This window comes from Salvelinus sp. IW2-2015, linkage group LG14 (genome assembly GCF_002910315.2).
Source record: "Salvelinus sp. IW2-2015 linkage group LG14, ASM291031v2, whole genome shotgun sequence".
NCBI lineage: Eukaryota > Metazoa > Chordata > Actinopteri > Salmoniformes > Salmonidae > Salvelinus > Salvelinus sp. IW2-2015.
This window is the reverse complement of record NC_036854.1, coordinates 7,726,924-7,740,079: the sequence shown is the minus strand read 5'-3', so window position 1 is coordinate 7,740,079 and position 13,156 is coordinate 7,726,924. Positions and strand designations below refer to the sequence as shown.

Below are 13,156 nucleotides of genomic sequence, written 5' to 3'. Positions count from 1 at the left end.
ACACAACCTGTTGCCCTTGCATTCAGGTGCCAAACAAGCAAACCACATCATCTTCTCTTTTCTATATGTCCTGTAACAAAGCCAACAATTTCTACAGTAGTTCTCAAGTACATTGAAGCTTCACTCTTTCTGTTCTGACAATCAGCCAAATGTTATCTTGGTCTTTGATCTGTTTGTGCTGTGCAGCCAGTGGTGTACAAAGTACCCAATTTGCATACTTGAGTAAAAGTATAGATACCTTAATAGAAAGTTACTCATGTAAAAGTGAAAGTCGGCCAGTAAAATACTACTTGAGTAAAAGTTTTAAAGTATTTGGTTTTAAATATACTTAAGCATCAAAAGTAAATGTAATTGATAAAATATACTTAAGTATCAAAAGTAAAAGTATAAATCATTCAAAAATACTTATATTAAGCAAAGCAGACAGCACCATTTTCTTGTTTTTAAAATTTACGGATAGCCAGGGGCACACTCCAACACACATTATTTACAAAAGATGCATTTGTGTTTAGTGAGTCCGCCAGTCCAGAGGCAGTAGGGATGACCACGTGTTCTCTTGATACGTGCGGGAATTTGACCATTTTCCTGTCTTGCTAAGCATTCAAAAGGAAATAAGTACTTTTGGTTGTCAGAGAAAATTTATGGAGTAAAAAGTACAATATTTRCTTTAGGAATGTAGTGAAGTAAAAGTTGTCAAAAATATAAATAGTAAAGTACAGATACCCCCAAAAACTTTACACCATTGTATACAGCCAACTCCTATGTATAGCCAAGCATACATTAGGAGTTAGCTAGACCGTGTAAACAGATCTAGGACCAGGCTATAGAATTTCTACGACCTGCACCACCAGCTCGGTATGTACAGCAGCCACCACCAGCATCAACCTAGGAAGTTWAGGGGGGAAACCAGTTCATCTGTCTGTGTGTCTCATACTCTTCACCAAGTAGCTCCCCATCAAAAGCATCTTCCTCCAAGAGGTCCATGACCTCATGGTCCTCCTCATCCTTTAGCACATAATGGGATCATGAATGGAAGGACTGTGTAGCTACAAGTTATCAACCTGTTGGCAAGGTGACAAAGTTACATTTTATCATTCTAAAGTTTTCACTCTGACATTTGAGAAACATCATTTCATTTAACCCCTCATAGATAAGGGTTATACATGAGTTATTGCGTTCTCAGCCAGAAGGCTTACTATTTGTTAGGCGTCATTACACAGATAAACATACAATTAGCTAGGTAGCTAATAATCATAATAGCTACCCTCTCTCTTCTGGCTGGTAGGCTAGTAGCTACAAATCCAATCACAAGCCAGTTTATTTTAGCACTAATACCTAATGACAAGTACTCTTCAAATTGTAAATTTGAGCAATTGATTTTGTACAGTCGTCAAAGAAAACACAAACATAAAAAAGATGACAAGTTAAATCAAGTAGGAGGGTTCTCCCCAGGATTTTTTAACAAGGTGGGAGGGGGGATGGGATTTTTTAAAACACCTGTAACTGCCATTTCCTGCAATCTAGATTCCCAGCGCCTCTCGTACATTCTTTGGGGAGAACCCTAAGTAGGCTACCTTGGTCCGTTTTGGGTGAATGACTACAGCTTGAACAACAGTCAACAGGCTAGCTACCATTAATTAGCTCACAGACTGGTAGCAGGCAATCTAGTTAACATCTGAGGGGACACTATAGTGGACTGGAAATACGATGACATTGCTGAAGCAGGCAAGTAACGTAAACGCACTCACTTTTGTACATCGCCTTGGTCCATACAATTTACCTTATTTTAACGCCCCAAAAACGTAATACTTCCAGATCAACTTTAATGTCAATACCATTACAAAGCACAATTTCTCCCCTTTCCAACAGAATCAATTACATGACCTAAACACTGCCCGTTTCTGCATAATTCAAGAAGGCAATGAGCACCGTCGGGTCTTTTTAAAAATGGCGGGTGGGGAAGCGAAACTAATGCGTGATAGTGAGGAGAGATGTTGTGTGGGAAAATTGCTTTTTTTCACTCGATCTGTCCAACTTATCACCTTATTGCCTCTAAAATGTAAGTAAAACACTATAAAGAGTTTATATAATGTGTGATGACATACCTATTTGAAGGTTTGTGTCGAATTTGAATCAGGTTTTTAGGACGGTGCTAAAGTGATCTTCAGAAGTAAACCGTTTTTTTGAGAGTCATGATCGCTTGCAGTGACGATGCAAAATATGACTCGTTATCCCCCCTTACCCCGTCACTGTCCATTTCTTGTTTTTAAACGATGAGAGAAGTGCTACACCTGGTGGAGAGAGATTGTAAGACAGAAATAGTAGATTTATGCGTGCTGTATGTTACGGCATGACACGTCACGATGTAACGAAGGGACCGTTTTTTCAACTATTCTCCAATACTATAGAGCCATTACCATGTCGATCAACGCTGGAATAGAAACTTAGTTCATACCCCAGATTTTGAAGTCAACACAGTCCCATTAGTTTTCTTTGCAGCCTCGTTTGAATGTCGCGGTTGTGCATATTTGTACGGAATGGGGTGAGTTTACGTTAATTAGTAGAAAACAACTTTGCCATTATTTATCATATTGTCAAATTTACTTTAGAGGAATGGCAATTGCCGTAGCTAGAAAAGTTAGTCAAATATTGCTAGCTCGCAATGCTAACGTTAGCTAGCTAAAATCCGGTCCTGTCCCTCAATCTTAACTAGCTAGCTAAAGTTATATTTCATCTAAAGTCAATCTTGCGACATCACAGCGATGGCAAAAGGTTGACCTACTAATGATTTGCACCATCAGCACACGGCAGCTCAGAGAATGCCATTAGAACGTTCATTCGGGCATCAGTCCTCAAGAGAACGTTTTAAACAATTTTGTGACAAAGCATGCAACCCATAGCATGTCCTTTACTTATAATAGAAAAATTACTATATTCATGTAGCAGTGTGATGTTGTTCCCCTAGATTATGCACCAAGGACCAGTTCGAATAGGCCAGGTCAAGAGGGGATGTTAATCATTTGATAATAATAATAATAATTCAGTGTGTTTTTTTTAATGTAATTACAGCTGCATAGCTAATGTTATTTTTTTGATGTACAAACACTTTTTCATATCTATATTGTAAATACACTTGATTGTAAAAGTTTTGTATATTTTGGTTTGGTCCATAGCGGGTTATCTGTATTTCCGTACCCCCTTATTGTTCTCTTTTGCCTGACCTTCAGCTAGCGAGGTATGTTGTCCTTGGCGCCACAATTTTTCAATATAAAACCGTGGTAATGTTACACAATGTGTTGTTATGCAACCAMAAGTTTTGTTACAATGTGGACAATATAAAGATTTATGTTAACAAGTTTCACCGAGCTCGCTAACTAGGGTATCTATTGTAACTTGTGTGCACTTGGGACAGCGTTTGAGTGAGTTTCCATGTGCTCGCGCATGTGCCTGAGAGCCAAGGGCTAACGTATTGTGTGTTGTCTCTTCGTGTGCAGTTGTGTCTTTTATTTTGTCCGAATTATGTTGTATATCATTTTACTTGTATTGTACGGTGTGCTGTTGTGCACTGAATGTGTGCACGCAGCACATGTTATTTCTTTTTGGTTCGCTCTTTTGCCCGACCTTCAGCTAGCGAGGTGCCTGAGAGCTGTGACTGCGTCAAGGGCTAACATATTGTGTGTTGTCTCTTCATGTGCAGGGCAAATAAAAATCCAACAAGCAGACCTCCAGTTGTGGCAGTGTCCTAATTAAATCACACAACGCAGAACGAACCACGCTACATTAACACTTCATGAATGGTTGCTGCTGTACAAGTGTGCTGTACATGAGGTTCGACTGGACTTCTCTGACAGTTGATTGTTTTATTTTATTTTAATCGCAGCCAAATCAGACAGTGATTGTTCGGAAAACACTGCAAAGGTAGCCATACTGCACAGTCTCTCTTGCTTTTGGGCGGGACCAGCACCAAAACTAGGAGGGAATATTCAAATAAACAAACATTAATTGGTCTATTATAAATCAGATCGCAGGTGACGTTATGCGGTGGCACAAAATTACATCCCACCAGAAAAGGCTGAAATTCCCAGTGATTTTTTAAAAACAGCTCTTACACAAAAAGGGCATTATCATAATTTTCACAATTTCTGATTGTTATTTCTACCTCAGTGTGGAAATAAATAAAAAAACAGGACGAATGCATTTTTACCTGCACTGCCCTTTAAGAGTTTATCAGCTACGTATTAGGTAACGAGAGATACACAATGGACAAAAAAGCACTGTTCAAAATGTTTTTTATTGAAGTTGTGGCATTGCAGTTAGTTGTTTATATCCCTTTTAATTGATAAACAATCAGCACATGTCAAGAGGTAGAAATTAACATCAGTCTGAGAGGATATGTGGACACACACGGACACACACTTTCTTTCTGCATTACCCGCCTCCTGGCCACACAACAAAATAACCTAAATCTAAACCCATTCACGCCAACACTGTGAAGAGTTAAAATCCTAAATGCTAAAATAATTTACCTAGTGATTTTACTGAGCAACAGCCTTCCAAATGCACTCCGAATGATAAATACATACAATTGTCTGTAGTGTGTAGGGGGTTGCACCAATTGGGGGCTGTTTCATTTTATGACCCCCTACTGATGACATTTGCAGCCTTAACCTTTGACCTTTAGGCTGATAACTAAGTGTTTTAAGTCCTACCCTGTATCACCTATCTCTCGACATTGAACAAACAAGGGTTATCCGATCAGAACCAAAATACACATGGAGTATAATACAGAGGAGAATGACAAATAAGAGGAAGAGCTATGGGGGGGGGGGGGGGTTATGTGCCGGGGCTGGCGCCTGCGGGGTAGGGTACTGGGGACAGAAGGATGAGGGATGGAGACAGGGCGGTAACTCTATACTTCTGGTGTGCATGCCCAAAACAAGCACACGTTTTGAGGGGTGGTTAATACATATTTGGGAAACAGAGCGGGAGAGAAACAGACCAGAAACACAGGTTAAAGTGTGTTGACATTGATTACTGCTCAAGTCAGAGATATACAAAGAAAGAAGATGAGAGGAGGGGAACAGCTGAATATAAACTTTGTGATAAAGACAAAAAGACAACCAGTGAAATAAGATACTTTCAGGAAGAGTTCCACAAAGAAAGAGAGAAGGGGGAACTAGAACCACAGCGCTCCATGGACTTAGGTCTTTCACCACCTCATTTGACCCAGAAGATGTTGAGGCAGCGGGCGATGAAGGCGTATGTGTCGGAGGTCTTCCGCCACCTCATTTGACCCAGGAGATGTTGAGGCAGCGGGCGATGAATGCATATGTGTCGGCCACCTCCTGGATGACCTTGCTGGTGGGCTTGCCGGCACCGTGGCCCGACTTGGTGTCCACGTGGATGAACAGCGGGTTACTCTGGCCCGCCCAGCGGCCCACCACGTGCTGCAGTGTGGCGATATACTTGAGGGAGTGCAGGGGAACAACACGGTCATCGTGGTCACCTGTGAGGAGGAGGACCGAGGGGTACTGGACACCCTCGCCCTCGGGAACGTGGATGTTGTGCAGCGGGGAGTATCTGGCGGGAGCGGAGAGAGGAGGGGGACATCAGAAGACAGAAAAGAGGATTGGGGCATTGGTCAAAGTCAATGCACATCTACGTGTGGGTGAGTCACCATCATTAACAGGCAAAAAATAGGGATGTGAACAGAACAACAAATCTGAACAAAAATTTGATTGGTTTGGCCAAAGGTACATTTCAATGATGTATCATGTATGATTAGAAGCCTATGTCAGAAAAGCAGGGGTTCCTGATCAATGAGGAACAATCATACCCATAAAATTACAGTGTGCTTGATTCTATTTTTGAGCTAAAATACACCCAGATAAACTTTATCAAAAACGAAGTAACTGAGACTGCACACACATTTTCACACTAACACATGACAACCCCTATTGTGAGACTATACACTGAGTATACAAAACATTAAGAACACCCGCTCTTTCCCTGACAGATTGGTGAAAACAGGTCAAACCAGTTTAAAGCTATTAAAACTTGTTAAATCCACTTCAATGAGTGTAGATGAAGAGGAGGAGACAGGTTAAAGAAGGATTGTTAAGCCCGTTAGACAATTGAGACATGGATTGTGTGTGTGTGCCATTCAGAGGGTGAATGGGCAAGACAACAGATTTAAGTGCCTTGGAACGGGGTATGGCAGCCGGTTTGTGTCAATAACTGCAGCGTGATAAGATCATTGTTTCGGAGTCCCTTTTTGACATGCTGGAAGATCATTCTGACCTCTCTAAAGAGCTGTTACATTTATCTAATGGCCAGACGAGAACGCATCTACATATAGTCACTCTTAGTGATTATGTGCGTCACGGCATTATTCCACGGGGACTCAGGTGGCAAAAATAACCATCATTGTTATTTATTTTTTATTTCAACTTTATTTAGGACATTGGGACAGCGCACAGATGATTTCTGTGAGCACTGGTGTGCCATCCTGAACAAATGCTCTATTGATTTAATGACATTAATTGTTGACCAGTTGAAAAAGGATCTTATTGAAATGGATAAAACGATTAAAGACAAACGCACAGCTCTACAAATAGCTGTTGATGATGGCATATTCAATGAACTGATGAAAACTAACCAAGCGCTCCAGGACAAGTTGTCTACAGAAATAAAGGAACTTAAAATCAAGAAATTCAACCAAGACAAAAAAGACCAGGCCGAGGATGAAGTCTACTTCTGGAGAAACCCTGACAAGGGAGGTCCTGCTCCTCCTCTCCATGGCAGACGCAGGAGGGATGCCGCTTACTTCGATCCACCCCCGTCTGATCAACGCTCTACAACCAGCGCCTCATCGGCTTCCAGTGGTAGTTTTTTATTCAACGAGAGACTGGAAGGGCGGAGGTGGCCGCAGGCACGCGCATCGACGAGATGCCGCACCCGACGGGGTAAGAAGAAACGACTACCAGAGGCAGAGGAGACCGTTCACACGGTCCCAGAACCCACGGGACTGAGTGTCTTTAATTTATCAAGCAAGATGAGCCCTGCCCATGTCTTTGCTTAATAAAGGTTTATATTTTGTGCCTACAACCCAGTGCAACGACTTTGATGTGAAGGTAGACATGTTTAAGTTTTTTAGAAACATCCGTTTAAGGGAATACTTTAGCTCCCCTAATCCTGACATTTCTATTGAACCAAATAAGGTTGCTCACCTGCACATACTCCGACAACTTTTAGAAGCAAGATTTATTTTATACCTCCAGCCAATCGCAACCACTCTATCGAGACATATTGCAGACTTGTTGAAAAAGATGTTGCTCATCTCCTTAAGAACAAACAGGAGTCCAAATCTCTCCATAATTTACCTAAGGATGAAAAACAAGCTTTGCTTGATTTACAATCCGATACGTCAGTCCTAATTCGTCCTGCTGATAAGGGTGGGTCGGTTGTACTCATGGATAAGACAGCTTATGTAAGTAAATGAGTGTCATAGACAGCTGCTTGACAACACCTTTTACAAGAAACTCAGAAAGTGACCCTACTTCCCAATTTCAGAATACTATCTTTACTGTCCTAGATGGGTATTTAACTTCTGGTCCGATAACCAAAAAAGAACATGACTTTTTGGCTATTCAACACCCTAAAATTGCCACTTTCTATACTTTGCCGAAATTACACAAGAATGTTACAAAACCTCCAGGGCGCCCTATTGTAGCGGGCATTGATGCAGTAACAGCCCCTATTGTAGCGGGCATTGATGCAGTAACAGCCCCTATTGTAGCGGGCATTGATGCAGTAACAGCCCCTATTGTAGCGGGCATTGATGCAGTAACAGCCCTATTGTAGCGGGCATTAATGCAGTAACAGCCCCTATTGTAGTGGGCATTGATGCAGTAACAGCCCCTATTGTAGCGGGCATTGATGCAGTAACGGCCCCTATTGTAGCGGGCATTGATGCAGTAACGGCCCCTATTGTAGTGGGCATTGATGCAGTAACGGCCCCTATTGTAGCGGGCATTGATGCAGTAACGGCCCTATTGTAGCGGGCATTGATGCAGTAACAGCCCCTATTTTGTAGCGGGCATTGATGCAGTAACAGCCCCTATTGTAGCGGGCATTGATGCAGTAACGGCCCCTATTGTAGCGGGCATTGATGCAGTAACAGCCCCTATTGTAGCGGGCATTGATGCAGTAACGGCCCCCCTATCTACTTTTGTTGACTTTTTTATTAGACCACTCGCAGAACAGCTCCCCTCCTTTGTAAAGGACACCAGCAGTATGATCTCTATCATTGAATCTCTTGATCCTCTCCCTGAGAATACCTTGTTAGTTACTTTTGATGTTGAGTCGTTATACACAAATATTCCACACGAGGGCGGTATTGAAGCAATGGAACATTTTCTTCTGCAACGTGACCCTAATGAACTAACTACCTTCCAGTGCATGCATTATAACATTGGCTGAAATAGTACTCACACAACTATTTCATATTTCTTTATTCAGACGAAGGGTACTGCTCCTAACTATGCTAATTTGTATGTGGGTTACATGGAGAAACAGTCTATTTTCAATCCTTTCAACAACAAAAAATCTTGCCTAACATCATTATTTGGAAACGGTATATTGATGATATTTTTGTTATACGGAGGGGTGATGCAAAACAGCTCCAGGCATTCCATGCWTTTCTTAACTCCTGTTCTGAACATTTGAGATTTACTATGCAATCTGATACACGTCAAATCAGTTTTCTTGATCTTCTGATCTTGTGTGAAAATAATGTTCTATACACTGATCTTTACAGGAAACCTACTGATCGTAACAGTTTGTTGAGGGCTGACAGTTGTCACCCACTTCCCTTGAAAAATAGTTTGCCCTACAGCCAATTCTGTCGAATCGAAAAGAATTTGCAAAAAACTATCAGATTTCGTCAGAAATATGGCTGAGACGCAAAGAAAGTTCAAGGAGAGGGGGTACAAAAATTATCAGATTAATATTGCCATTGAGAAAATTCAAAACAAAACATGACCTTTTTTAAGGGCAGTCTCGCAAAAAGACGCATTCTTGCATTCTAACTACCCGCTATTCAAAGCGCTCTGAACAAATGTAGGGAATCGTTCACAAACATTGGCACATTCTAAAATCCGATGATAGTATCGGTAATGTGTTTTCGGACCTTCCCTTGGTCGTATTCTCGCGGGGCAGAAATCTCAGAGACCAACGTCTATTTGCGCCCCTACTGGATGGAAATTACAAGTGTAATGGCTGTGCTCAATGCAATGGCACTTACAAATGTAGATCCTTCAAACACCCACAAACAGGGACATCGATCCCAATCAAAGGTGTTATTACGTGCTCCACTAAGGCAGTTATTTATCTTATAACTTGTCCTTGTGGTAAAAATGATGTGGGTAAAACAAAGCGCAAATTAAAAGTACGTATCTCAGAGCATCGTAGCACCATTAGGTGTAAAAACTTGACTTACCCAGTTGCGGCCCACTTTTTGGAGGCAGGCCACGTTAAATTGGCATCGAACATGTCACCCTCCCTAGGAGAGGGGGTGACCTTGATAATTTATTGTTAAAACGAGAGGCTGCCTGGATCTTTAACTTAAAGACCCTTGCTCCCTTCGGTCTCAACGTAGACTTTGATATGAAGCCATTCTTGTGATTATTGTGACTTGCCATTGTAATTGTTTATAAGCTTGTGTAGTCTAAAATGAATCTATGATCGTATGCTATCCATTTGTTTTTTTTGTATGCTGTTCTTTGTATGCCATTTTAATATTTGAGAATTAACCAATGATATTAGGCCACTCTTGGCCATGATTACAGACACCTGTGTGTCTTCTGACACTATATAAACGAGTCATCCTGCAGTGTTTGTGATTATACCCTGATGAAGACAGCTTGGCTGTCGAAACGTTGGATATTACATTTTTGCATCTGAGCTCCTAGAGTGTGCGGCTCTCCTTTATTTTCAAATAACTGCAATGCTGCCAGGTTTTTCCACGCTCAACAGTTTCCCGTTTGTATCAAGAACGGTCCACCACGCAAAGGACATCCAGCCAACTTGACACAAATGTGGGAACCATTGGAGTCAACATGGGACCGCATCCCTGTAGAACAATTTCGACACCTTGTAGAGTCCATGCCTAGACAAACTGAGGCTGTTCTGAGGGCAAGGGGGTGCAACTCAATATTATGAAGGTGTTCCTAATGTATCTGACCAATTTATGAATGGTATAATTGCATGATATGATAGCATTTTGCAAACCTACTTCCCCTGTCGCCTCAAGATTTTGAACAAGGAGGAGCACTCACTTGATGAGCCAGTCAAACTGCTCCTTGACATCGCAGCAGCCGAAGTCGGTGGTCCAGGCGTGGCCAATAGTGAACTTGTGGAACTTGAGCATGTCCATGACGCCCACCTGGGCAACGGCACAGCCAAACAGCTCCGGCCTCTGGTTCACACACGCCGCTGGGGGACAGAAAGGGATTGACAGACACACACACACAGGTGAGAAGTTTGACATGCACCAAAAAGGTTAGCAGGCAGCAAGAGACACACACACACAGGTGAGGAGGATCTCAACAGGTTAGGGTAGTGCCAGGGTTCGTTTTCAGACTGGGCGTGAGCTCACTGTCTAAAAGCATCAACAACAAACAATAGTGATGTTATCATTGCGGGCCCTACCTACAAGCAGGCCCCCGTTGGACCCTCCGTTGATGGTGAGTTTGGAGGGGGATGAGTAGCCCTCCTTGATGAGGTACTCTGCTGCACACTGGAAGTCTGTGAAGCAGTTCTGCTTGTTGGCCAGCATGCCCGCTAAAGAAACAAAGACACACACACACAGAAACAGAACGGGTGAGTGTGTGTGTGTAAAGTTCAGGAATCAGAATTTCAGACCTGCCAACCCTGTCCAACTTTTTAGAGTATCAGACCCGCGCGGCAAATTAGAGATTTAGCACACGCCGAATTTGGGTTTTCTTTCCCCCCGCTGTTTGTGAGTCTGATCGCAATTCTAGAATTGTACCAAATCAAGTCTATAAAAGGTTGGAATACTTTCTTGACAGCATTCCATTTACACATATGGTAAAAGTCACTAACAAGATCTAGTTAGAAAGAACACACAAAGGGCCTTTATTCTTGGAGTTTTTATATTTTATTAAACACCCAAGTTATTTGTTTAGGCACAAAATGTACAAACGTCTTATCCACGATAACTTTTTAAAAACTGATACGATGAGAACAAATGTTTGAAGCAGAGCATCAGTATCATATAAACATGTTCTCCATAATAAAAAAACAAAAATCTATGACAGGAAACAGTGGGTGAGAACAAATCTTATGGACACCGTCACATGTTCAGGAAGTCATTTCCTAGACAGATTTGCCTGGTAGTTAGCAGATTGAGCCTTACGCAGCAGGGCATCAGGGTAGACTTCTCTGTGGCAAACAGTTCCTCTGGCAATCATTGAAACCTTGGTAACGAGGGCACTCAGCATGTCTGTACTGATGGAGGCTCTGTACTGGGTTTTGTTCTTGGAAACAAGACTGAATATTCATTCGCAGTCTGCATTGCTGTGGAATATGACCAATATCCCCAGCATCACAGCCGGAAGGTGGAAGTAGACCAGGCTGCCTCCCCTTTTCATTGTGCCAATTTCTCTCCAGGCCTGATCTGTGCGCATGTTGACCAGACTCTGCTCAAATGGTGTTGCCTAATAGAGTCTAAACTCATCTTCCACCAGATCAACAGAGGCTCCCTCAGGAACAATGCAGGGAAAGAGTGGCAAAAATAAATTGGCCGATTAATCGGTATCGGCTTTTTTTGGTCCACCAATAATCGGTATCGGCGTTGAAAAAAATCATAAATCGGTCGACCTCTAGTTTGGATTTCAAGGGGTCGAGGTCAGGTCACGTTAAGGGAGAAAGAAAAGTTTATGGCCCGTTTCACTTAGTTTCCTGCCTAGCAATAAAGATGCAATGTTTGTTCAGATGTGTAGGAGGAGACTCAGCATAGGAGAAAGGGTTAAATATTAGTGCTTGTGTGAATATGTCTTTGTCTAATGCAGCTGTATTGATCCTCTGGGAAGAATAAACTTGGTTTGAGCTTTCATATTGTTCGTTGAGTTTTTAACTCTAACAGTTGGCGCCGCGAGCAGGGTTCCTCACGATTTGCAGTCAAACCAGAGAGTCCAGATCAGTGGAACAGGAGCCGGCACAACAAACAAGGTAGGCATAGTTCCTACACCTGTTTCCTCTCATTTTGACATCTTGGGGCGATGAAAATCATAGGCTGAACAATTATAGGATACGGACCTAGAAAGCCTGAGTTTATTCAGTAGGGACAATAAGTAACGACCGGTCGTAGCTTTGTGGTATATGGTAAGTTCCGGAAGGTAAACCCAAACAGGTTGGTACCTGTAGAGGGTAAGTCCTAGGGGGTAAATCCCGAGTAGGTTGGTTCCAGCTAGTACCATAAAGTATAGAGTAAGTCCCGAGCAGGATAGTTCCTGTAGAGGGTAAATCTCAAAGAGAGAGAGGGGAAGTCCGAACAGGGTGGTCCTGTGGAGGGTAAAACCCTACTGTAGTAATGTATTGGCCAGACCCGTAAGGAGGGTGGAAGCCCAGTCGCAGTGGCCGTGAGGCCGRAGCATGTGTGTATGAAAGTTTGAACAAGATACGTCTGTATTAACGGTAGCAAGAAGAGAAAGGTTGGTTTATGATCTCTGGGGAGGGGGAACCGTGACAGATTATTTTCATTTCGGTAATGTGTATTATCAACAGCAGTGATATGAGGCGCAACACTGGAATGAGACAGGACATCCGTATTCTCCAGTAATACATTTTCAGACACTATAGTATTGGTTCTAATACAAGGTATTAAGTGCCGGGACCTATTAATAGGCACAAATACCATAACGATTCTCTGGGGAAGTGGGTAGCGATACCTTGGAAAATAGTTAATAGAAGGTGTGTATTAGAGACGGGAGTAAAGACATCTAAACACCCTGGACACCGTCGGGAGAGGTTTCGGAATAATAACTATTGAAATGTTGACAGACTGCCCCGTTTCTCCCTGTAAAGTGGAGCTAGGSGATTTTAATAAAGCCATGGAGGCACTGAAAGAAGTGCA

The 13,156-nt window shown here is 42.3% G+C and overlaps 1 protein-coding gene across 1 annotated transcript in view; it reads right to left on the bottom strand.

Moving 5' to 3' along the window:
• Positions 1-4,943: 4,943 nt before the first annotated feature.
• LOC111972803 (prolyl endopeptidase) overlaps positions 4,944-13,156 on the bottom strand; it is a 56,231-nt gene continuing 48,018 nt past the window's right edge. Inside the window, exons 13-15 of the mRNA XM_023999884.2 lie at positions 10,711-10,842; positions 10,338-10,494; positions 4,944-5,580 (exon numbers count right to left, since the gene is read on the bottom strand). Coding sequence (XP_023855652.1) covers positions 5,286-5,580; positions 10,338-10,494; positions 10,711-10,842 — 584 coding nt within the window. The 3' untranslated portion in view covers positions 4,944-5,285. The remainder of the gene's footprint in view (positions 5,581-10,337; positions 10,495-10,710; positions 10,843-13,156) is intronic.